This window comes from Rhincodon typus, chromosome 5 (assembly GCF_021869965.1).
Source record: "Rhincodon typus isolate 14 chromosome 5, sRhiTyp1.1, whole genome shotgun sequence".
In the NCBI taxonomy this organism is placed as follows: Eukaryota; Metazoa; Chordata; class Chondrichthyes; order Orectolobiformes; family Rhincodontidae; genus Rhincodon; species Rhincodon typus.
Genome location: NC_063336.1, coordinates 86,568,524 through 86,596,146, shown reverse-complemented (window position 1 = coordinate 86,596,146; position 27,623 = coordinate 86,568,524). Strand labels below are relative to the sequence as shown.

The following is a 27,623-nucleotide window of genomic DNA, read 5'->3' as shown; positions in this document are numbered from 1 at the left end:
TGCCATTTTCTGAAGAAGGGTCCAGACCCGACACGTCAGCTTTCCTGCTCCTCTGATGCTGCCTGGTCTGCTGTGTTCATCCAGCTCTACACCTTGTTATCTCAGACTCCAGCATTGGCAGTTCCTACTATCTCATTGCAAAGAATGTTTGCAGTTATTCTGTCGTGCAGCAGTTGCAGAATAGTAATAGATTTTGCTAGATATTCAAGTCTCCAAGTAATTTTCAAAAGGCTTTGTTTGATTGAGTCAAAGGCCTTTGACAATTAAATAATGGTCACGTGGACCTTTCTCTTATATCAGACACTTTTCTTGGATCGGTTAACCAACAAGGATCAAGTCTGTGGCTATGCTGGATGTATGGAAATCAGTTTGAGCCTTTGGAAGGGCATTCAGAAGGATTCATGTGAGAATCTTCTCCATGGACAGAAAGGATATAGCTTTATCCTTTCCAAAAATTGTTTAAGTCAGTCTTCTTGAAGAGTGAAACAATGAAGGCATTACAGGTCAGAAGGTAGTGCCTATTACCAAGCTTTTGTAAACATTTCTGAGAATTTGAACAATATATCATGATCACCAACTTTGTACATTTCTGCAGGCATATGAGTATTTTTTATTCATTTGTGGGATGTGGGCATCGCTGGCCGGCCAGCATTTATTGTGCCCGTCCCTAGTTGGCCTCGAGAAGGTGGTGGTGAGCTGCCTTCTTGAACCGCTGCAGTCCTCCTGCTGTGGGTTGACCCCACAATGCCATTAGGGAAGGAATTCCAGGATTTTGACAGAGCAACAGCATAGGATGGTGAGTGGCTTGGAGGGAAACTTGAAGGTGTTTCCATGTATCTGCCACCCTTGTCCTTCTAAATAGAAGTGGTCATGGGTTTGGATGGTGCTGGCTGAGAATCTTTGGTACAGTTCTGCAGTTCATCTAGTAGATGGTACACAGCTGCTGCTACTGAGCGTCGGTGGTGGAGGGAGTGAATGCTTGTGGCTGTAGTGCCAGTCAAGCGTGCCGTTTTATCCTGGATGGTGTCAAGCTTCTTGAGAGTTGTTGGAGCTGCACCCATCCAAGCAAGTGGGAAGTATTCCATCACACTCCTGGCTTGTGCCATGTAAATGATGGACAGAATTTGGGGAGTCAGGAGGTGAGTTATTCACTGCAGTGTTCTTAGCCTGTACCTACTTTTGTAGCCACTGTGTTTATGTGAGGAGTCTAAATGAGTTTCTGTTCAATGGTAATCCCTAGGGATGTTGATAGTGGGGGATTCAGTGATGGTAAGACCATTGAATGTTAATGGGTGGTGGTTAGATCGTCTCTTATTGGAGATGGTCATAGCCTGGCATTTGTGTGGTGCAAATATTACTTGCCACTTGTCAGCCCAAACCTGGATGTTGTCCAGATCTTCTTGTATTTGAACATGGACTCCATCGGTATCTGAGGAGTCATGAATGATGCTGAACATTGTGCTAACGTCTGCGAACATCACCACTTCTGACCTTATGATGGAGGGGAAGTCATTGATGAATCAGCTGAAGATAGTTGGGCCTAGGACAAAACCTTGAGGAGCTCCTGCAGAGACGTCCTGGAGCTGAAATGACTGATCTCCAACAACCATGACCGTCTTCCTATGTGCCAGAAATGAAGTTGTTTGTTAGCTCACCAAGCCAGTTGTTCTGTGGTGTGCTGACGTTTTGTTACCCTTCTGGGCAACATCATCAGTGCGACCTCTAATCAAAGCGTTGGTGTTCTGCTTCTTTCCAGATTTGTATGATCCTGTGGTGTGATGGTCTTGTTGCTTTTGTTTCTGTTGTTTTAGCAGCGGTATGTATACGGGGTCAATTTCAATGTGTTTGTTAATGGAGTCCCATGTTGAGAATCAGGCTTCCAGGAGTTCCCTTGTATGTCTGGTGTTCATTTGTCCTAGTATGGTCACTTTGTCCCAATCAAACTGATGGCCCTCATTGTCTGTGTGTATTGAGGCAAGTGAATAGTTGTCATGTCTTTTTACTGCCAGCTGGTGTTCATGTATCCTGGTTGTCAGTTTCCTCCCTGTTTGTCCAATGTAATGTTTATTGCACTCGCTGCATGGGATTCTGAATATCATGGCACAGTGTTGCTGTTGCTTTGTGTGCAATCATGATCTTATGCAGTCTTAGGAGTCTGGCAGTCACTTCTGAAACATTTTTGCTGAGACCTTATAAGTGCCAGGTATGACTCCAGTCAGTGGAAAGTTTGACCCCTGATACCCATTGATTCCAGTTTTGCTAAGGATCCTTGATGCCACACTTAGTTGAATGCAGCCTTGATGTCAAGGGCTGTCACTCTCACCTCACCTCTGGAATTTAGCTCTTTGTCCGTGTTTAAACCAAGGCTGTAATGAGGTCAGGAGCTGAGTGGCCCTGGCAGAACCCAAACTGGGCGTCACTGAGCAGGTGCTGCTTGATAGCACTGTTGATGACACCTTCCATCATTTTACTGATGATCAAGAATAGACTGATGGGGCGGTAATTGGCTGTGTTGGATTTGTCCTGCTTTTTATGTACAGGACATTGCTGGCCAATTATCCACATTGTCGGGTAGGTACCAGTGTTGTAACTGTACTGGAACAGCTTGGCTAGGGGAGCAGCAAGTTCTGGAGCATATGTCTGCAGTACTATTGCCGGAATCTTGTTAGGGCCCATCACCTTTTCAGTATCCAATGTCTCTAACTCTTTCTTGATATCCCATTGAGTGAATTGAATTGGCTAAAGACTAACATCTGTAATGTTGGGGACCAGTGGAGGAGACCGAGATGGATCATCCACTTGACTCTTCTGGCTGAAGATTGCTGCAAATACTTCAGCCTTATCCAATTTGCAGCACTATTGTTCAGACCAGATAACTTGTGTTCTTCGGTTGAATAGCTTGTATGAGGAGAAAAGTATTGGCCAGGAGATCACTCAGATTCCTTTACTATTCAAATAGTGTTTGACATTCCTTCACTTAAGAGCGTACACAAAGCCTTGATCTATTTCCTCATCTCTAACATTGCCCTTCGACAGTCTGGCACTCTCTCAGCAATGTACTTGAAGGGTATTAAAATCAGGAATGGAATAGCATAGAGTAGAATATTCTTTATTGTCATGTGTACTCTAGTACAGGAGTACAGTGAAAAGGTTTTACAATGCCTCCAATGGTGTCATGTTAGGTACAAGTACCTAGGTACAAATCTTGGATACGAAGCAGGAATAAAAGGAGAAGTAGTAGCATTACCTACAGTGTCTAAAAAATAAGTTCGAAATAAGATAGTTACAACATAGTTAGAGGATTGACATTACAGTCCAGTAAAGCATTTCAAATAGCAGCGCAGCACATCATCTGACTGCCCATGCCAGGCCCCAATCCAACAAATGTCCCACTTTGCTCCAAGCCTTCAGCCCACTCTGCACCGGCACTCATCTGCACCAAGCGGGACTCATTCCCCTCGCGCCATTCTGGGTCTCGCCTCCCCTCGCACCGTTCCGGGTCTCGCCTCCCCTCCCACCATTCTGGGTCTCGCCTCCCCTCGTGCCGTTCTGGGTCTCGCCTCCCCTTGCGCCGTTCTGGGTCTCGCCTCCCCTTGCGCCACCCCAGGACTGCTAAAAAGAGAGGAAAAGAAAGAAAAAGAATAGGTGCAGTGGAGGAGCTCTAGGTGGAGCATCCTACTCCACCACCATTTTGCCAGAAGTAGCGAGTATGTGGTTACCCTTATCAAAGAAAGTTATGACAAAGCTACAACTGATATTTTACTATTGCGATAAGGAAAGAGCTTTAAATGCCTCCTTGAAGTTGTCTATGAAAGTGATTTTCATTAGCATTAATGTTTTAGGAAGTTCTGGCACTTGTTCAGAGCTTTCTACTTGAGGGACCTGGGGGAAAGAAGTTAACTCATATCCCAGGAAAGCCTATATGTAAAAAGGGAAACATATTGAAGGCATTTGTAACATTTCAAGTTGATTTTATGGCTAAATTTAGTATTCTGTTTCAAAATGATAAAATTACTTGTTTATTCTGTTTCAAATATAAATGTTATTTGTATAGCTATATAGCTGTCAGAAAGAAACATATACAGTATATCGACTACATCTTTAAAATTGAAACCTTCAACTTGCATTATTTTCTCAATTTCTGTGACCTTTGCTGATTTTCCGTCTTGCCGTGTGATGTGACGAGCTGTGCCTAGAGGATTTTATGCTCTCCTCTTTGATCTATTTGCTCTTTTTACTCCTTCATCTCCTATAGTATCCATAAATCTGTTTAATAACATTTACGTTTGGTCTGTCACTAATATTGTAACCTTTTGGAATCAAATTTAATCAATTCAATATACATCGTAACAGTTTAAAAGTAAACCTTTGAGTATATTCTTCAACAGTTAATTTATTTCCTCAAGTCCCAGTAGACTGTCAACCAAACCTTTTGTGAGATTTCTGTTTTCAGTCTCTACTGAGAGTTTTTTGGAGATGTTTTATGTTCCTAATTTGAAAACAACTATAAAAAGCAGTTCACAGATAAAATGACACTGTGTGTTCTTTGTTGTTTTTCCTCAGATAAACATTTTTAAAATATTTAAATCATCTACAAGTAGATGCTTGCACTGTGGTATTGAAATATTTCAAATAGCCAAAATATCTATGGAAAAGCATGATTATTTACATGACAGTATCAGCAATGAGCTGGAAGGAGATTAAGACTGAGTGGAGGAAAATTGCATAACACAGATTAAAAGTGCAAAATTAGTCCATGCCACTGCCTCCAGTGCAGTTTCCAGAAGTAATTGATGAAGGAATTTCCAAACCATTTCTATTCTGGCAAAAAATAATAGTGTTGTCTCTCTGTGCAACCAAGAAGCCATGTTTGATGTTTGTTCAATTTCAAATGTTAAGGAGAAACCATTTGGTATTTCACAAATCCATTCAGTAATCTGTGCATCTATTTGTGGAAAAAAAACTAAAATCCAAATTAAACTTTCTGACTGATTCTAACCTTCTTTCCAGTGTTTGAATATGAATGTTGTGCACTTGCCATTTAAATTTCATTGTTATTTATTTTCTATGCGTTGTAATTTTGGATTTTGGTTAGGGTAAGTGCAAACTTGTTATGTCTGCTGAATTATTCTGGAGTCTTCCAGAATTTAGGAATAATTCCCCAGATACTCCAGCAATCCTAAAAAGAAATTATGGGAACAATTCTCCCGCCCCCTTTCTGATTCACAAACAGCGCGACTGCACTGTGTCCAGAATACAGTGCTTTACTAAAGCCAGGTGGTAGGTAAATAAGTTTCTGGATTATGGTTATTGTTTACATCGTTATTGACTTACTGAGCAGGTAATGAATGATGGGGATTGTAGTAACTGTACTTGGAAAACCACAGGATGAAATAACCCATAATGCAATTCCATCAAAGTTGACAATCCTAGATATATGAGCATAACAGAATAAATGGCACTATAATTGTAAGAAACTTTGAAAATCCACCCTATGATTACTTATGTTCAAAAATGCCAAAAAAGTGGTCTAAGAGAAGACCTTTGGAAGAGCAAAGTCTTTATTTATTCCTTTTGAAGATGATGTTGGGATGTCGGCTTATTATTTTGAACGGAATGATTGTGGATCAAATGCAAATGTGAATTTGACAAAGAGCATATGGCTGGCAGAAAATCTTTGTTGTCTACACAGTTGCAAGATATAGCCTGTTTCAAGACAGTCACACTACAAGCCATTTCAAAATTCTAAAGTGTTTCTCTTTCTGAGGATGGTGTATATTGTCAACACACCAGATTCTTAAGAAAGTCAGATGAGATGACTTGAGTTATCTCTTTGCAGATCTAAATATGATTAGAGGAGACAATTAACAATATGATTCTTCTCATCCAGTTAGTGACCAGAGGCTGTGAAACAGCAGAAATGACTCTGAGAAGGAATGGCCTCGGACAGCTAGGATTCCATGTTAACTTTGAAGGTATTGTGGCAGATGTTGAACCATTTGGATATGCTTGGAAAGCTGGCCTGAGGCAAGGGAGTCGTCTCGTTGAGATCTGCAAAGTAGCTGTGGCAACCTTGACCCATGAGCAGATGATTGACCTTTTACGAACCTCTGTGACAGTGAAAGTAGTGATTATTCAGCCTCATGAAGACGGATCACCCAGAAGGTAAAGAACTTTATCGTTTTGAGATATGTTGACTAATAACTCATGGTGTATGACTTTTGATAGATACTTTAAAACAGTTTGGACATGAACCTAAGTGTTCAGAGAATCTTTCCCCTGAACATAAACTACAACAAAGCCCAGTGATGTAATCATCACATGTCAGCAATTACTTTTCCCCTGGTTTTAATAAAACTCAACGTTTTTAAAGTGATCAAATAAAGCTGAGAAATGCTTTAAGACTTTCTACTGTGACAGTGCGAATTACCTATGACGGTGTTATTTTTATTTTAAAAACTGGCTGTTGTTGGTGTTGAACTTGCCTGAAAATACTTAATTTGGCAATAACACTCCTGTAACAAAGATAGTCGGAACTGCAGATGCTGGAGAATCTGAGATAACAAGGTGTAGAGCTAGATGAACACAGCAGACCCTTTAGAAAGAAGGGTCTAGACCCGAAACGTCAGCCTTCCTGCTCCTCTGATGCTGCTTGGCCTGCTGTGTTCATCCAGCTCTACACCTTGTTTACTCCTGTAACAAAGTTGTTTGTTGTTGAAAAAGAGCACATTTTGTCAAAGTATTTTTTGTCTTACACTCATTATTACTTTTTGGAAGAAATATCCATGTAAGGGGAAAACAAATCACAAATGGCATCCTTTGTGTGGAGTAGATAAACTTGACTACCTCGTCCTACTTGTCAGTAGCATTCGATATGGCTGATGACACTGTCCTTCTCCATTGTCCTTCTTCTATTGTCCAGCTGGCTGGGACCCCTCTGATATGGTTTCATTCTGAAAGGTCCAACAGATAGTCTGTTGCAAAATTTCAACACTGAGTTCAGTTGCAGTAGTCAAGTGGTGTATTTATTAGGCCAACAGGGATCCAATGCTGGATAGTCGTGGCATTTCTCCATCAAGTTTCATATGCATGCAGTCTATATATGTTTTCATTCTCAGTTACAACACAATGGCGTTATGTAGGCAAAGGCTGCAGCACAATGGCCTCTGATGGGCTGATAATTGTGTTCCTGTACAGTAATTGCAATGCAGAGACTTGGTATGGTCCTGGAAATGGTAAGGAATGTGTGTGTAATCTGCATAAAAGGATGAATTACTGGGATGAATTATTGTGATTCGGGACCATCAGACGATGTGACAGTTACCTTCCCCATTTCTTAATTATGCATTGTTAGTATGTCTCCTGTTTCTTAATTGTATTATCCTGTGCCATTGTTTGTGCATGCTTTCGCACTCTAGCTTCAGGTCCTGACTGGAACTCTACATTCAAATTTTGCTTGTACAATTCTATTTCATTGTAGTTAGACAATCAATTGCAATAGTTTCTCTTTCTGCTGTCACATGTGATGTATCCTGAGGATCGATCCTCAACCCCTTCGATTTCTCATATAGATATTATTTGTAGGTAACATAAGCTAACACAGTGCTTTCGGATTATGCGTGTGCTGATGATAAATCATCACTATTTCTCTCAATTCCTCACATTTGCTAAATTATCAAACTGTTTTTCTGACTTTCTGTACATCGTATTAATGGGATTGTACACAGCCAACTTGGGTTTATGAAAGACCAATCATGCCTAACAAATCTGGAGTTTTTTTGAGGACGTACTAGTGGAACAGATTTTGGAGAATCTGTGGATATGGTGTACTTGGATTTTCAGAAAGCTTTTGGTAAGGATACTTAAGTGGTTTGTGGGCAAAATAAAAGCACATGGCATAGGGGGCATTATATTCGGATGGATCAAAAATTAATTGACAGACATGAAACAGAGAGCAGAAATAAATGGTTCTCTTTCTGAGTAGCAGGCGGTGAGTGACTGGTGAGGTACTGCAAAGATCAGTGTTCAGGCCCCAGCTATTCGTGACACATATGAATGACCTGGATGAGGAAATCCAAATACATCTCCAAGTTTGCTGATGAAGCAAAAAGGGCAAGATAGAGAATTGTGACGAGGACTATTCAAGGTGATTTATATAAAATGAGTGAGTGGGTAAACACAACAGACGTGTTTAAGCCATAACATGGCTTAATGTGAAGTTATACACATCGGCGTGGGAAAGAGAAAGGCAGAGTGTTATTTAAATGGTGTTATATTAGGAAGTGTGGGTATACAAAAGGATTTGGTTGACCTTATACAGCAATCAATGAAGGTAGACAGGTGTAGGAAACAGTTAGGAAAGCAAATGATATACTGGCCTTCATTGCAAGAGGATTTGAGTTCAGAAGTAAGGACATATTACTGCTGTTATACAGGGTCTTAGTGAGTCTGCACCTGGAGTATTGTGTGTAGTTTTGGTCTCCCTACTTAAGAAAGAATATACTTGCTGTGGAATTGGCTTGACGGTAGGAGACAGAGTTTGGTGGTGGAGGGTTGTTTTTTAGACTGGAGGCCTGTGACCGACGGTGTTCCACAGGAATCGGTACTGGATGCAGTTTTGTTTGTCATTTATATAAATGATTTGGATGAGAATATAGGAGGCATGGTTGGTCAGTTTGCGGATTACATCAAAATTGATGGTATCGTGGACAGTGGAGGCGGTTATCTAAGATTACAAAGAGATCTGATCAATTGGGTCAATGGGCTGAGGAGTGACAAATGGAGCTTAATTTGATAAATATGAGATATTGCATTTTGGTAAGGCAGACAAGGGCAGGACTTATACAATTAATAGTAGGACTCTGGGTAGTGTTGTAAAACAAAGACTCCTAGGGGACCAGGTTCATAATTCTTTGAAACTTGCATCACAGGTAGACAGGATGATTACAAATGTGTTTGGAATGCTTGCCTTTATTGCTCAGACCTTTGAGTATAGGAGTTGGGACGTCATGTTGAAGTTGTACAGGACGTTAGTGAGGCCTCTTCTGGAGTACTGTGTGCAGTTCTGGTTGCCCTGTTATATAAAGGATATTATTAAACTGGAGAGGGTTCAGGAGAGATTTACAAGGATGTTGCTGGGAATTGAGGGTTTGAGATGTAAAAATAGGCTGGTACTTTTTCACTCAAGTGTCGGACTTTGACGGGTGATCTTATAGAGATTTATAAATTCATGAGGAGGCAAAGATAAGGTGAATAGCAAAGATCTTTTCCCTAAGGTAGGGGAGTTCAAAACTAGCAGCCATATTTTTAAGGTGAGAGAAGAAAGATTTAAAAAGGACATGAGGGGCAACTTTTTAACAGAGTCATTAGTGTGTGGAATGAACTACCAGAGGAAGTGGCGGATGCTGGTAGAGAAACGATGTTTAAAAGACATTTGGATATGTACATGAATAGGAAAGATTTGAAGGGATATGGGCCAATTTTGGACAAGTGGGACTAATTTATTTGGGGAACATGGTTGGTGTGGACTAATTGGACCAAAGGGTCTGTTTCCATGCTCTATGAGCATATGAGGGAGTGCAGTGGAGGTTCACTTGGCTCTTGCTTGGATGGCAGAACTATCCTTTGACGAAATAATGGTTCAACTGGGCCTGTAATCACTAGAGTTTAGAAGGATGTGAGGAGATATGATTGAAACGTATTAAATTCTAACAAGTCTGTAGACTAAATGCAGGGATAATATTTTCCCCTGTTACAAAGTCTAGGGATTACAATCCAGGATACAGATTAGGCCATTTAGGACTGAGATGAGGAAAATTGTCTCCACTTGAAGGGTAGTGAACGTATGGAATTCTGTACCACATAATGCTGTGGAGGCCAAGTCATTGAATATATTCAAGGAAGAGATGAATTTCAAGATTTTAAAGGCATCAAGGGGTATGGGGAGAAAGTGGGAATATGTCATTGATACAGAGGATCAGCTATGATCATACTGAATAGGGGAGCAAGCTCGAAGCGCTGACAAGCCTACTCCTGCTCTTAGTTTCTATGTTTAGACCCTATTTCTTTGATCAAGTTTTTGGACATTTGACCTAATATCTTCTTTGACTCTGTGCAATTCTTAGTTTCATATTTCTACTGGGAAGCACCTTGGAATTTTGCATTATGTTAAAGGTGTTACATAAATATTTGTTGTGATCAGGATATTGCTTCTCCCTAATGAAAACTTCCAAATGCAGGAGTCCCTCCTTCCAGCCCATCCATAGTCATTGTAGCTGGTTATATTGTGCAAGGCTTTTAATGAATATAATTTTTCTTCTTTCATGTGTCTAGGTCACAATGAATGGATTGTGAATTTGTGCTTGTTTGTGAGCTCAGATGTGGTAGGACTTCAAGCTGTGACTACAGGTGCATGACATAATTTACCTTTTTTGATTGCCCATGATTCAGTTTAATTCAGAGTAATTCCCTCTTAACGAGCTCTTTTTTTTTTTAAATGGCCATCTGCTTCGAAACCTGGCTAATTAATTTGAATTCCATGATTGCTGCATACGCTATGCAGAACTTTGGCAAAGTGGGTGATGAAAAGCAGACTGAGGGTTTTTGATACATTTGCTAAGGTGGCAGTAAGATTATAAGATGATTCAACCATAATTGTCTCCTGAATTAAAATGTTCTGTGCAATGTAGTAATTGTCCTCCTGTTTTAAAGAAAATTTTACCTTGTATAATTTGCCACTCACCAAGGCACTGCAAGAACAAGAGAGCTTTCAGCAGAGTGCAAACTGCTTACTGTTGCTAATTGTTTGACTCTATTAGAGTAAGAATGAATAAATCTGGTTTTGAGGAACTTGGGAATAAACAAGCAATCAAAAAAGTGTCCAATACTTGGATAAGCATCTAGCTTCTATAAATAGCACGTGCATCCTATTGCACTCCAAGCAGTTATGCCTGTAATATTCTTAAATTGCTCATTTGACATCTCAGCAATATATTCTAGGCTCGTAATTATCAGCAAGCAAGACAATTAGAAGCAGTAGTGTTTCATGACACACAGGTTATTGAGGTTATCAATTTCAGATTGTCACTAAGAGAATGATTAGAGATGTTAGAATTTTCCTTTACAAAAGAGATTTGTTGAAGCATGGAATACTTTGCCAACTGGTTCAAAGTCATTCCCATGGTCAGTTACTACATATTAAAGGCAGTTTTCTACAGCTAGCTGAACAGACGAACCTATGCCATCGAACATCCCAAATTTAGATATAAAGACATTCTGAAAGCCAATATCAGGGTCTATAAGTTGGGTTTCGTTACATTGAGGGAAAAACAACTCTGGACAAAACCAAAAGGAGGAATCTCTGTCGTCAAGCCATCTCAATATTTATGGAAAACTGAGTAAGGTTCCTCCAGGTCTATGAACAAATCACAAAGTTAGTACCTTCACACACTCCTCCTATAGGGCTTCATTGGTAACATTTGCATTTGGACCTGAAAGTCAAAATTCAATTTAACATTTTTTTTCAGTTAGTGGGTGTGCATACTTGGAATTTTATACCCCAGAAGGTTGTGGACACTCCATGGCAGATTGTATTCAAAACTGAAATAAACTGAATTTTTGAGCACTCAGGGAATCAGGGGAGATGTGAAGCAAGTAACGATGTGCATTTGAGGTAGAAGATCAATCATGGTTGTATTAAACAGACCTGAGGTCAAAATGGTCAATTCCTATAACTTAGATTATCTAAATTAAACTTCATCTGATCAAGATCCCATTGTATTCTGAGATAACCTTCTATGCTGTTCACTACACCTCCAATTTTGGTGCCATCTGCAAGCTTACTAACCATACCTTCTATGTTCATATCCAAATCATTTATATAAATGACAAAAAGCAGTGGACCCAGCACTGATCCTTGTGGCACACCACTGGTCACAGGCCTCCAATCTGTAAAGGAACCCTTCACCACCACCCTCTGCCTTCGACCTTCAAGCCAGTTCTGTATCCAAATAGTTAGTTCTCCCTGTATTCTATGTGATCTAACCTTACTAACCAGTTTACCATGAGGAGCCCTGTCAAACGCCTTACTGAAGTCCAAGTAGATCACATCCATCACTCTGCCCTCATCAATCCTCTTTGTTACTTGTTCAAAAAATAAATTAAGTTGTTTCTTTCTTTTCCTTTCTTGATTTTTCTGTACAAAGCAGTTGGAGGTCCAATGTGCATGTTTAGATGCAAGTTGTTTAATGGAATTTGAGTATGTTAGAGATGCTGCAACATGGGGGTGTGGGATAGGCAAGGAAGTTAGGGACAAACGGCATAGTGAGGCAATGTTATGGCCTGCAAAGGAGGAGGTCTCTTCATCTGGAAGAAATCATAAAAGAGTTGGATGTAAGAAAGCCCCTGCCGCACTCCCTCCTCCGTCCCCACATTTCCCCCGCGCTAGAACCTATATATTTTCTGAATTTGAACCCTGATTGAAACAGAATGTACATTGTGATAAACAATACAGAAATGCAAGTCCAGCGACAAAATACAATATGCAGAGGCTGAAATAATCCACACATTTTTGGGCAGAATGTGCTGAAGCTCTTAGAGATATAGTTTAAGGGCTGCTGGTCTCATTCCCCATTTTCTTTCAGTCCCTCCACAAACGCTGCCACTCAGCAGTAATAGAGAATTTTCTTTCTTAGCTTTAGCAGCAACACACACAGACATTTTTTGAGCAGCCTTAAGATTGTTAAATCACCATAAATTTTTTTTAATATAGTCTGATTGCTTTTAGCTTTTACTCTCCGGAGATAAAGCATACTGAATGGGACTCCAGCCCAAATTTATTCAAAAGTTCCTTAATCACTTAATATTTTTAAGACTAACATTACCTCTTTCTTACATTAGTTTTGTGAGGCAATTTTAATTTATTGCACTTAATATCACTGGATTCCACAAAAGCACTCACTGGATGCATCGAGAGGTAATGACATCAAGTTGTTAAATATTTAACAAGTTAATTTGCTAGCTAGATTCCACAAAACCCCCCCATACGGGAAATAAATATTCTGACAAATGAACAATATTGTCAGCTCATGGATTTTAGAATGAGTTGAATAATCACAATAGAGGTTTATAGCATGGAAGGAGGTCATTTTCATGTGTGTGCCAGCTCTTTACTAAAGCAGTGCAAAATTAATCACATTCGTTTATATGATGCACATGGTCTTCTATATTCCTCTGGTTCAAACATACCCATATGATGAACATCCTGTCTTTACAAGGCGTGCATAACTTTAAGAACTCCCATGACAGATTTTATCCTGTCGCTTAATGTTACAGATAGATCTTGAGCAAACAAAGAAGGAGTGCTTTATGTGACTCTAATGGGTTGTCCATACATCACAGCCATACCTAAGTGATGTGTGGTAGATTTTGGTCTTTGTTTTGATATAAAGCCTCCAATCTCTTCAAACCTGTGGGTGGGTCAACCAACTGCTGGGCTTGCTTTTGTCAAGTAAGTGGTAACTTAATTACTGTATCCAGCATCGTTGTTGAAGAGGATACTGCTGAGATAAAAACATAGTTCAACGTAGATATTATTAATTATGATTCCTGGGTCTTTGAGTTTGTTCCACGAGTGGATAGATGATCTCGTTTGAGCAAATGAATTAGGCACAGTGAGATGCTATTCAGTGTGGACTCTATTCTTTTTAGACTTACTGTCAAGTTTGGGGAAAGCAGTTACCAACAGCTGGATGACCTCTGGATCCTGTGTGCAATGAAAGGTACTTGTCAGCAAATGGCAATTCATTTAGTTGCTGCTGCATATTTGTCGGGGACATGAGCCTTTGCAGGTGAAAGAGCTTGCTGTCTCTCTTGAACTGAATGTGTACTCCAATATCTAGATCTTTGAGTGCATACAAGAGAATGGTCAAAAAATAAATGGTGAATAGAACAGGAGCCATTATCCAGCCTTGCTCCATGCCATTGATGACGAGGGAGACATCTGTTAGGGCACCATTCTATAAAAAACTGAAATGAGTGATGGCTTTAATCATATTTTTAGGGCAGCCTTGTTGAGGCAGCACCATTCACACCTCCTCACAGTTTACTTTGTCGAAGGTCCCGATCAGTCAGTTATACTGACTTTGTTTTATTCATGGGACTTCTCTTGAATTTGACATGCCACAAAGATCATGTCAGCTATTCTTTGTCCACCATGAAAGCTCCCCAGATTTTGGGTTTACTGAGTTTGTAGAATGAGTGAAAATCCTCTTCAGAATAACTCAATGAAGAATTTGTCCTATTGTGGAGAGAAGTGAAGTATAATAATTGTTACTGATGGACTTGCTTCCCCTCCATTCATACAAGTGAGTTATGGAAATATCCTTGCAACCTGAGGACACAATGCTGTTGGTCAGACAGTTGTTTTACAGCCCTAATGACTTCAAATTGAAATGGATCGAGGGCAACACTGTGCAGAACATGCTGTTGTGGAAGTGATTTAATAACATTATTGCAGACTAGATTCTTGGTTTAGGAGAGCCCAGAGCTCCAACAATGTGCTCAATGCTACTTCCCTGTTGATTATCATTTTCTTCAGTTCCTCCTTCCATTCCATTTCCTTTGTTTCTCTTCATCCATGGGATGTGAGTGTCACTGGATAGGCCAGAATTTGATGCTCAACCCCACTTGCCCTTGAGAAGATGATGGTAAGCAGCCACCTTGAGCCACTGGAAATCTGATTAATAGTGAAGACTGTTGCTAAATGCCTCTTTAATTCATTTGCAGTTACTTTGTTTTCCATTATAAATTTCCGAGCCTCACTTTCTATGGGACCACTCACTTTAGCTCTCTGTTTGTTTAAATATCTTACTATCTGGCTTTACACTTCTAGCTGGCTTCCTTTCATACTCTATGTTTTCTCCTCCGTTATCTTTAGTCAGTTTTTACTGCTATTCATTTTGTTATAACTGAGGTTTGAGGAGTGCACGGTCTTTCTGTATTTCCACTACACCACTATTACAATATAGATTTAAGTGCTTTAGCCTCTTACCGATACAGAAAGTTGCATATTATATTTGTTTCAAAATGCAAAAGAAGTTCATCAACCAGGTTCCTTTAATAAGTAACAAACTCATGTATTCATTACAAAAACAGACCTTATTCAGCAAATTTGCAAAGATAATCAACACAATTTGAAATGGAAGTAACCAATATAGTCAAAGACCCCTTCACCCCGGTTATATTCTTTTCTACCCTCTTCCATCAGGCAGAAGATATAAAAGTTTGAATACATGTACAAATAGATTTAAGAACAGCTTCTTCCTCATTGTTATCAGAATTTTGAACAAACCTCTCAAATGTTAATTCTGATCATCTCTCTCTCTCTCTCTCTCTGCACCTTCTCTGTGGCTGTAACACTGTATTCTGTACTCTCTTCTGCTACTCTGATGCACTTTGTATGGTATGTTCTGCCTGTATAACTTGCAAAAAAACACTTTTCACTGTGTCTTGGTATATGTGACGACACTAAATCAAAACTAAAACCTTCTAAATAACACACACACACACCACACTCACGTGCACATGTACACACGCACACACAAAACACACACACTCTTAAATAAGTAATGAAGAACATTTCTCAGCAAAGATAGAGTTTTAAGAAACCTTTGGCCAAATAATTGTTAATTCTTGAAGATAAAGGATAAAATATGAAATATACCAGGTGGTTTTCAGTCTGGCTTCCTGATTATGATGACAGCTAACATTAATACTGGATATGTGAAACCCAGCCTGATAAACAATAAGTTCTCTTTCTGCTATTTGTTTACCATGATGGTCAGTCAGTGAAAGTATTCATAAGAAGCTGTCAGTGTACATTTAACAAGAGAATTTCAATATTCATTACATACAAAACAACAAAAGCACAAACTATTTAACACTAAATAAGATCTATTTGAAACAGTCTTATTACAAATATCAGAAGTAAAGATTCAACCCAAATACCGTCAACAGCAAACTTGCAGATACTCAAGCCTCAGCGAAGGGCACCCTGCCTCCACTTTTAAAATTCTTTTTCAGTTAGTACTGACAAACCTCTGCATTCACTCAGTACTATCTTTAGTTAATGAATCCCTTAAACAAGCTGTTCGTTTATTACTTAACATGTGTTGTGAAATTCCTGCATTGAATTGCCTTTACCAATATTTTCTTTTTTGATACTTTAAAGCCTTCTGTTTCTGGAGCTTTTCTGTAACTAACCTTGTAATTACTCAGAATTTCTTTTTTCTGCATTGACTGTTTTGGAGACTGCTAAACAGTACTGTTGTTTTTATATGTCTTGTCTGAATCACCTCCTCCTCACTGAAGAAAACCTATACATCACCTATGAACTTGTTTCAGTGTCTGCCTCGCTGTTTCACAGGACACCTTGCTACTAGACTTTTCGTCTCTCTCTTCTACCTTTGCTTTTAATGCACTGAACTGTTTGTCACAAGAATTTTAGAGACCTTACTTAAATTCATGTAAACAAACCAAGACAATCTGTCCCCATTCACAGAACTCAAACATGAGATTAAAAACTGTGTCCTTTTATTCTTGACATGCATAATATAGAAATGCAATCAAATTCAAAGCCATATATGAATTTTAACTTTTTGAAAATGAGTTCCAAAATGATGACAGTATATCATGAACCTTCATGACATGGACAGATTTCACTAGGCACATCGTCACTGGGACCTTTTCAAAAGCACTTGGTTCAGAATATATCAAGAAGTCTTTCAGAAGCTTCTCAAAAGAATTTCCCCATTAGTTTTCCAGCTCTCTCACTGGACTCAAAAAGGTTTTTCCAAAAGAGAGCAAATGGATGAGTTGGGTGGCTTTTTTCTCAGCAGATTACTCCTGACAATCTTCTAAACCAGTCTTTCACCCAGAAGTGACTCACCTAAGCAGTTCCATACTCCATAAGGCTTTTACTGATTGTTTAATTATTTCTTCCAATGAGTGTTTCATTTTGAAAGAAAAGCCCAGAGTTCTTGTAGTAACCTTTTATATAAAAAGAAATTCAGGCATGTGCTTGACTTTCAGATTAATCAATTTTCACAATCTTTTAAGCACAGATAGATTTAATAAAGGAAGTACCTTCATATAAATATCATGTCCAGTTTTGTGACCTGATACCCATCTTTGCACAATCGCATGCTTTCTGTTTAAGTTTAAGATTATTTTAACCTTTTTGTAATTAGTCACAGATGGTAGGTCCGCCCCATGGAGTTTTTCTTTCCTTTGGGAATGTACCTTTTCTGTGTATTCAGAAATATCCCCTAAGCATTTCTCACAACATCTTTACTTACCTAATTTGCCACTTCGCTCTAGCTAGCTGTGCTTTGTGCTCTTGAATTACCCTCATTTAAGTTTTAAATACTAATGTTGGACAGACTTTTCTCTCCCTCCAACTGAATGTTGTATTCAATCATATTATGATGGCTGTTACCTCATGCCTTCAACATGAGATCATCAATTAATCCTATGACTTTGTACAATACCAGTCCTAGCATAAAAGGTTGTCTGATTGGCCGCAGAACACATTGCTTTGAGAATCTATTGCCAATGCATTCTGTGAAATCCTCATGTAGGCGGCCTTTGCCTATCTGATTTTTCCAGATTATCACCCTAATTCTGAAAGCTCGTACTATTTCATTCATGATACTCCATCCTACTGAGTGGCTTCTGTTAGCTGGCTTGTACACCACACCCACAAGTGACTTCTTGTCATAATCATTTCTTATCTCTTCTTAGCCTGCAGCCACATCCTGGTTTCTAGATCTTAGATAATCACTCTAATACAATCATTAATTAACAGAGCCACCCCTCCACATTTTCCTAGCCACCTGCCTTTCTAAATGTCATCAGTATTCAGATTCTAATCTGTCACCCTGCAACCATGTTTCTGTAATGGCTATCAGGTCATAATTATTTATTTCTATTTGCACTATCAGTTCATTTGTTTCCCTTTGGAATACATTCAGATACAGAACATTTTGTTTTGTCCTTATGATTTGTAAGGTCTCATTTTCTGTTGATTAATTCTTAGATTTTTCCTCTCAATCCCTTTCTGACAGTTTTTTTCATTTCTTGTATTAATAACTCTACTGTTTGAGTTACCACATTTTCCCAAATTTGATCCATTATTCCTGGATAGTTTAAAACCCTCCCTCTTCCCTTGTTATGTGGCTTTCTAGAACATTGGTCCCAACAGAGTTTTAGACATAGACCATCTAAATAGTCCCACTTAACCCAATGCTTGTGGCAGTGTCCCTTGAAACAAAAGCTACTTCTGCTGCAGCAGTATTACGCCTTTGTGTGGAGAAGTGTGGCATATGGGTATTGTTTATTTTTCTGAGGGGATTTAAAAATGAATTAGGTCAGTCTTTCTGGAGCCATGACTAAAAATCAAGATGTGTGTGAGAGGAGATAACTGCAAGGATCTCTAGAGTGTTAATGAAAGTCTGTTTATATTGTGGAGTTATGCAGGAAAGAATTAAACTATTAAAGGTCACTGAATCTAGATGAGGATTTTTTTAAAAATGTAGTTTAAAGGTTTTTGGATTGGTTTGAAGGAAACCTGACTGGGGTAAGAAGCAAGTATAATCTCTCTAGAAAGGGAAATTGTTCAGAACAGTTAAGGGAATAAGTTACCTCAGTGTAAAGCTTTCAGTTTGTGAAAACTTCCAGACAGGTGAATTTCTTTAGAACATTGTAGATTGTTAAACGATAGAGAAAGCCTAAGTCTCAGTTGTGAGTCTGTTCCAGGGCATAGACTTCACAGCTCACAGGACAGGAACTGAAAAGAAGCAGTTAAGTCAAACCTATGGACTAGACAGGAAAGGGAACATTTCTATGGATTTTGATTAACTGTATAAAGTGATGGTTTTGGGACTAGATGAGATTTCATTTTGTCCTGTGTTTTGAAATCTTTCAGACTACATGACATTTAGATGGATGGGGATTTTTGCATATTACGGGTTTGTTTATTAAAACCAGATCTTCAGCCTTGTGTGTTTATATTTCAGTGAAGGATCACTACGTTAACTTTTATAAAATGAAAGTATAATCTACCAAACCAGATTTCATTTTGGAATCTGACGTGTCCAGTAGTAACGTCAGCTGGGATTACAACACCATGCATTCTTTTCACTAATCTTAGTTGTCCTATGTTAACTTTTATATGGTGCAGATAATAATCCAGAGATATTGCCTTTGAGGTTCTGCTTCTAGTTCCTTATACTGACTATGCAGAACCTCATTACCTGTCCTGCCCAAGTTCTTGATACGTACATGGATCAGGACAACTGGATGCTCCCCTTCCTACTGTAAGTTCTCCAGCCTGACCAGATGTCCTGAACCCTGACACAAGGTAGGCGAAAGATCAGTTTGGACTTTCATTGTTTACTGAAGAGAACGGTATCAATCACATTCATTATACTGTCCTCTATGGCCACAATATTTCATTTTATTCCATCAACTTGAATGGCTTCCTGTACAAAGATGCTATGGTCAGTTGTTTCACCTTGCAACCTCTGCCGACACCCAAACAAAACTCAAATCTGTTGGATAATTTTAAAGTCTGAGGCTCCTACAGTCCTGCCCTCTGAGTTCATATACCTACCTCAGCTGCAGCCACACACCCTTTTTCCTGGTAGCTGATCAATTCAGAAGACCTATCATAAGGGTGTGACCACCTTCTTGATGCAAAATGCAGGTAATTTTCCCCCTCCCTGATTTATAGCAGTATCTGCAGCTTAATGACTCCGTGCTGAAGCTACATGAGCCACAAACACATACTGCAGACATATTTGCCCTGGATCACACTCGAATCCAGGAGCTCCAACATATTTCTGCCATGACATTTCAACTGTACTAATATTCTAATGTGTTTTAATTTGCTTAATTATTTTAGTCACATATTTATTTTTTACAAATTTCATTAATCCTCCCACGAGGTCCTATACTATTTTAAATGTTAGGAGTAGAACAGACTTTAACCACTTCGGACACTTGTCAAACAGTTAGCTTCTTTCACTGGAGCAGAATAAAAACCAAGTGCAGTCAAAATAATGCTCAAACTCTGAAATAAAAACAAAGTAGTGGAGAAATTCAGCACTTGTGGTAGCATCTGTGGAGAGGGAAACAGTTAACATTTTGCACCCAATAAAACTTCTTCAGTACTACACTTTCTGTTTTTATTGTAGCAGAGGAAGAACCAAATCCTATAGGCTGAGAAAGTTAGAAAAAACAAAGGAGCAACCCCTTCCTTTCCTGCCTCCAGCTAACTCCCTTACTCACCCAAACTCCAGCACTCTTTTCTAAGTTGCACTGAGATGCCTTTAATTATATGTTCTTGAGTTAGCTCAGCCCCAGGTACAGAAAAAAACAGTTTAAGCTATTTATCTTAGTAACTAAATTCAGCTGCTGTCTTGTGGAGACGTTGCATATTCCCACATAGATATATTTTAGAATTTAAACAATAAATGTACGTTCTGCATTGTGAAACATAAACTTTTTTTAAAGGAAGTGATTAATTGATCGAATTACTTTTTATCCCAGTAGTTAAAATTTTCCGTGAGAAGTTGTGATTATATGTACTGTGCTATTTGCCTCATTGCCATTAACACACTATGGAACTATTAAAATTGTAGATATTTGGATTTTTAAAATATTTCTATTTGATCACTTGCATGAATCTTCCTTGATTAGGAGAATAAAACATGATATTGAGTGTTTTTGAATAATTACTGATCCAGTTCAAACATAATATGTTTCACAAATGCACAAATTTATGTTTTTGTTTCAGATCTCCAGCATCCGCACTTCTTTGTTTTATAATATACTGTAAACTGGATATACTCCTTCAATACGAGTGACTGTTCTTGTAGAGCCATTGCTGTTCTTGAGAAATATGCAAAATAAGTAGCCGGGCATTTTTAAGAATGTGTTTGCTTAATTTCCTTGGTTTTAAATCTTAGATTTATGACTCTGTGCTTTCTTTTGTCCTTTCTGCATGACTGTCGTTATATCCGTTGACCATGATCTCAATGATTTATACCTAGTTCTTGTGTTTCAAATCTGCGATCACTGACTTCAGACACAGCAAGTTATAAATACATTAACTATCAGCGCTAAATAATAGCCTAATAGCAAAGCATCTCCGAATGTGTGTTGTGTATCTTATGTGAATGATCCCAGAAACTGAGAAATGGAATCCTGTTTTATCCAAATGCATTTACTGTGAGACATTTGTCCTTGGCAAACTATGTACAAAATGGAATCATTACCTCACTTTGATTCCCTTTGGTTACACAGATAACTTAAAACTCTTTCTTTAATCAATCGATAACCTGTGAACAAAATAGTTGCTGTGTTCCAAATGAAATCTATAATGTGAAAGGGAATTATTTGTAGTGCTGTATGTAAAGGGGAAACAAAATGCCTGTAAGCAGTTCAATTAATTTTATATTTATTCATGTGTACAAGTTAGGAAGCTAAATATAATTTCTGTTCTGCTTAGTTACCGGGATGCAAAAACAATGCTTTATTTTCTTAAAAGAAGTAAGTGCAGGGTATCAAACATTGCTGAAGTGTCAAAGTAGAGTGTTTAGTTTAAGGTATTGTTTTTGGGACAGTTTCTTAGTAATTTAAATAAAATGAATATTCAAGAAAATCTGCAGCAAGGTATTGGTATCCTCCTGATGGATGAGTATTTTTTTTGCACTCCAGTCAATTCAAGCAAATAAACTTCTTGTGGTCACCAGAAACAACACTTTATGGAAGTAAATCCAGGAAAGTTCATAATGGAGTAGAGTGATTAGGACACCATTCATTTTGGAAAGACAAATCAGCGCAGGAGTTATGCATTTAATGGTAATGTCCTGGGGAGTGTTGCCGAACAAAGAGACCTTAGGTTGCAGGTTCACAGTTCCTTGAAAGTAGAGTCACAGGTAAATAGGATAGTGAAGAAGGCGCTTGCCTTTATTGGTCAGTGCATTCCATATGGGAGTTGGGAGGTCATGTTGATGCTGTACAGGACATTAGTTAGGCCACTTTTGGAATACTGCATTCAATTCTGGTATTCCTGCTATGGGAAAGATGGTGTGAAACTTGCAAGAGTTCAGAAAAGATTTACAAGGGTGTTCCTAGGGTTGGAGGTTTGAACTATAGGGAGAAGCTGAATAGGCTGGGGCTATTTTCCCTGGAGTGGTTAGAGGCTGAGGATTGAGCTTGTTAAAATTTATAAAATCATGAGGGGCATAGGGTGAATATCCAAGTCTTTTCCTCAGGGTAGCAGAGTCCACACCTGGAGGGCATAGGTTTGAGGTGAGGGGGGAAGATTTAAAAGGGACCTAAGTGGCAACATTTTCATGCAGACAGCGGTGCGTCTATGGAATGAGCTGCCAGAGGAAATGGTAGAGGCTGGTACAATTGCAACACTTAAAAGGCATCTGGCTGAGTATATCAATAGGAAGTGTTTAGGGGGATATGGGCCAAATGCTAGCAAATGGGACTAGATTAATTTAGGATATCTGGTCAGCATGGACGAGTTGGACTGAAGGGTCTGTTTCCATGCTGTAGTAATGCAGCCCTTATTCTGAGATTTTGCCCTCAGTCCTGCTCTCTCCCACAAGAAGAAACAGCTTTTCTGAATCTACTGTCCTGTATGAATCTCATATGCTTCAATAAGGTTGCCTCTCATTTTTCTATTTTCCAACGAGTACAGGCCCAAGCTACTCTACCTTTCCTCATAAGACAGTGAATCCATTCCCCTTAGGGGAAGGCAATGGCCTAGTGGTATTATCGCTAGACTATTAATCCAGAGACCTAGCTAATGTTTAAATCCCACCGTGGCAGATGTTGGAATTTGAATTCAATTTAAAAAATAACAAATCTGGAATTAAGAATCTACTGATGACCATGAAATCATTGTTGATTGTGGGGAAAAGCCCATCTGGTTCAATGTCCTTCAGGGAAGGAAATCTGCCATCCTCACCTGGTCAGGCTTACATGTGACTCCAGATCCACAGCAATGTGGTTGACTCTCAATTGCCTTCAGAAATGACCTAGCAAGCCATTCAGTTGTACCAGTTGCTACAGAGTCTCTTCCAGCAATTTCTATGAGCTATGAGTTTACAGATTGTGTTGGAGTACAGTATTGGACAGATCATTGGCATTGACCTAGGCACTGGCAAAGACAATGGGAGAAACAGCCCCGTTGACATGAAAAATGCACCTTACTAACGTCTGGGGGCTGGTGCCAAAATTGGGAGAATTGTCTCACCGATTAGTCAAGCAACAGCCTGACATAGTCATAATTACAGAATCATACCTTACAGACAATGTCCAGACATCACCATCACCATCCCTAGATATGTCCTGTCTCACCGGCAGGACAGACCCAGCAGAGGGGGTGGCACAGTGGTATACAGTCAGGAGGGAGTTGCCCTGGGAGTCCTCAGCATTGACTCTGGATCCCCTGAAGTCTCATGGCTTCAGGTTAAACATGGTCAATGAAGCCACCTGCTGATTGCCATGTACTGTCCTCCCTCAGTTGACGAATTGATACTCCTCCACGTTGAACAACACTTAGAGGAAGCACTGAGGATGGCAAGGGTACAAAATGTACGCTGGGTGGGGGATTTCAATGTCCACCACCGAGAGTGGCCTGGCAGCAGTATTACTGATCGAGCTGGTCATGTCCTAAAGGACATAGCTGCTAGACTGGGTCTGTGGCAGTTTGTGAGGGAACCAGCAAGAGGGAAAAACATATTTGACCTCATCCTTGCCAATTTGCCAGCTGCAGATGCATCTGTCCATCAACAGCCGCAGAATTGTACTCCAGCACAATCTATAAACTCATGGCCCGCCATATCCCCCACTTAACCATTACCAACAAGCCAGGGGATCAATCGAAATTGCTGGAAGAGCTCAGCATGTCTGGCAACATTGTGGAGAGAAATCCCGAGTTCTGAGGAAGGGTCACTCGACTCGAAACATTAATTCTGATTTCTCTTCACAGATTCTGTCAGACCTACTAAGCTCTTCCAGCAATTTCAATTTTTGTCTCTGATTTACAGCATCTGCAGTTCTTTCGGTTTTCAAGCCAGGGGATCAACCCAGATTCAATGGTGAATGCAGGAGGGCATAGTAGGAGCAACACCAGGCATACCTGAAGATGAGGTGCCAAGCTGCTGAAGCTACCACACAGGACTACTTGCACGCCAGACAGCGAAAGCAGCAAGTGATAGACAGAGCTAAACGATCCCATAACCAACGGATCAGTTCTAAGCTCTGCAGTCCTGCCACATCCAGTCGTGAATGGTGATGGACAATTAAACAACTCATTGGAGGAGGAGGCTCCACAAATATCCCCATTCTCAATGATGGAAGAGCCCGGCTCATCAATGCAAAAGATAAAGCTGTAACTTTCGCACCAATCTTCAGCCAGAAGTGCCGAGTCGATGATCCATCTCGGTCTCCTCCAGTGGTCCCCAGCATTACAGATACCAGTCTTCAGCCAATTCAATTCACTCCGTGTGACATCAAGAAATGGTTGGAGACACTGGATACTGCAAAGGCTACAGGCCCTGACAACATTCCGGCAATAGTACCGATGGGTATCCAGGGGTGAAACACCCCAGTGGTTAGAGTCATGCCTGACACAAAGGAAAATGTTTGTGGTTGTTGGAGGTCAGTTATCTCAGATCCAGGACATCTCTGTAGGAGTTCCTCAGGAGTATCCTAGGCACAACCATCTTCAGCTGCTTCATCAATGACCTTCCCTCCGTCATAAAGTCAGAAGTGGGGATGTTGGCCAATAACTGCAATGATTGCACAATGTTCAGCACCATTTGCAACTCCTCAGATACTGAAGCACACCATGTTCAAATGCAACAAGATCTGTGCAATACCGAGGCTTGGGCTGACAATTGGCATATTTTTAAAGTGAGGCGAGAGAGATTTAAAAAAGACACGAAGGGAAATTTTTGTTTACACAGAGGGTGGTTCATGTGTGGAATGAACTTCCTGAGGAAGTGGCAGATGCGGGCACAATTACACTGTTTAAAAGGTACTTGGATAAGCACAGGAATAGGAAAGGTTTGGAGGGACATGGGCCAGGAGCAGGCAGGTGGGGCTAGTTTAGTTTGGGATTATGTTCAGCATGGACTGTTTGGACTGAATGGTCTGCTTCTGTGCTTTATGATTCTATGACTCTAATACATGTATCTGAAAGTAGCAAGTAATATTCGCACCACACAAATGCCAGGCTATGATCATGACCAATAGGAGACAATGTAACCACTGTCTTTGACATTCAATGGTATACCATCACTGAATCCCCCATTATCCATATCCCTAGAGGTTATCATTGATCAAAGACTCAACTGGACTCACCGCATAAGCATAGTGGCTACAAGAGCAGGTCAGAGGCTAGGACTACCACGGTGAGTAACATACCTCCTAACTCCGCAAAGCCTGTCCTCCATCTACAAGGCACAAGTCAGGAATGTGATGGAATACTTCCCACTTGCCTGGATGGATGCAGCTCCAACGACAATCAAGAAGCTTGACACCATCCAGGACAAAGCAGCCCACTTGATTGGCACTACATCCACAAGCATCCACTCCCTCTACCACTGACACTCAGTAACAGCAGTGTGTACTATCTACAAGATGCACTGCAGAAATTTACCAAAGATCCTCAGACAGCACCTTCCAAACTCATGAGCACTTCCACCTGGAAGGACAAGGGCAGCAGACATATGGGGACACTATCACCTTCAGGTTCCCCTCCAAGCCATTCACCATCCTGACTTGGAAATATATTGCCGTTCCTTCATTGTCGCTGGGTCAAAGTCTTGGTTTTTCCCTCCGTTATGGCATTGTGGGTCAACCCACAGCAGGTGGACTGCAGCTGTTCAAGAAGGCAGCTCACCACCACCTTCTTGAGGGCAAATAGTGATAGGCAATAAATGCTGGCCAGCCAGCGATGCCCACATCCCATAAATAAATATTTTCTTTAAAAAATCAGCCTAATGAACCTTCTCTCATCATGATGTGGTGGCATGATTGCTCAGTGGTCTGGTGGGATGCTCTTTGGAAGGTCGGTGCAGACCTTCTGCGCTGTAGGGATTCTGTGATTCTATGATTATTATTTGAATGGTTATTGCTCATTTTTTGGAATCTTGTTGATACAAATTTTCTGCCATTTTCTTTCAAGACAACAGCGACTACACACATCAGTAACTAATTGATAGCCAAACATCTTTGAACATCTTGAGGATGTGATAAGGTGTAAATACAAGTTTTTTGCATCTATGAAAGGACAAGTTTTGCCAATCTTTGCATGCGTTTAGAGTAATTAGACCCTGGAATATATTGTCTCTTTGCTGTCCAATCAGAATAAACCAAGAGGGAATTAAACACTTAGAGCAAAAATAATGATCTTTTGCGAAAGCTAAGTATGATAATTTACTTGTACCATCAGAGGAATAAAAAGTCAAATGGCCCCTATGTGAACTAAAATATTGACTATGTCAAATCTTTAAAATCATTAATAGTCACCCTTGTTGTATGAAACAACCAGAGAGCAGAAAGCACTGCACTCATAAGTAGGGAGGAGTGCTTTTTTGGAAAAAAGGAGGATTGGTCTCCACTGAATAAATTCATAGAGCTACCGGTGGAATAAGATAAATAACTAACAGAGAAACAGGCTTCAGTGAATTAAATTCACTACAGAAGTGGACATCAACAGCAACCAGGAGAAGTGAATTTGTACAAGTGACCATAGGTGAAGTAATGCATGAATAAATTAATAGCACATTACCAGAGCCAACATATTAATAAATAAATATAGCAACAGAGAATGTAGTGATTGTAACAAGATCACCCAGATGGACCTCATAGAATATGAGTTCCCTGATTGAGGGTGTTAACCTGGTCCAATCAGGGAGCCCTGGTTGGCAGATAAGAACAGGAGTGTCAGGCATCCTGTCGACTCTGAGAGCTGGCTCTGAGGGAGCTTGATCAGTGTTAAGGACTGTCCGTGTGTAAATAAAGGGTGACTTGGTGACAGGATATTGGCCTCTGGAGTTATTACAGGCAGGAGTACATTAGTACATTCATGATGCAGTGGCCACAGGGGGTACAAGCAACTGAATGGGAAGACTACATCTTGTGAGTCTGTCTGAACTCGTGTCACTCCTTAAATTTGTGACAAGCTTGCTTTGGTAGCAAAGTTATGAGAGCAGTCAACAGAATAAAACCATGGTTACAATAAATGCTGCTCTTAAATTAAGCCCCGATAACCTTGAAAAGGACACCTGAGTGCAAAGTATTAAATATATTTAATTAAAGACTTAAAAGGCCGTAGGCAGATGGTTATTTAATTTTGGAGAGTTATTCTTTTTTAAAAAAAGCAAGTTACTTCTGCATAAAACCTATTCACTGTTCGTAACTTCAGTCATTCTAAATTTTTAAAACTGAGTGCAGTTTTTATAATTACACATTCCCTCATATTCAGGTGCTGTACACACATTCCTCTATTCTGTCACTCACCACACAAAAACCAC

General features: G+C 39.8%; 1 protein-coding gene across 1 annotated transcript in view; it reads left to right on the top strand.

Annotated features, from left to right (window-relative positions):
* Positions 1 to 27,623, top strand: part of LOC109917628 (signal-induced proliferation-associated 1-like protein 2) — a 401,246-nt gene that overhangs the window by 267,492 nt on the left and 106,131 nt on the right. Inside the window, exon 10 of the mRNA XM_048597090.1 lies at positions 5,891 to 6,165. Coding sequence (XP_048453047.1) covers positions 5,891 to 6,165 — 275 coding nt within the window. The remainder of the gene's footprint in view (positions 1 to 5,890; positions 6,166 to 27,623) is intronic.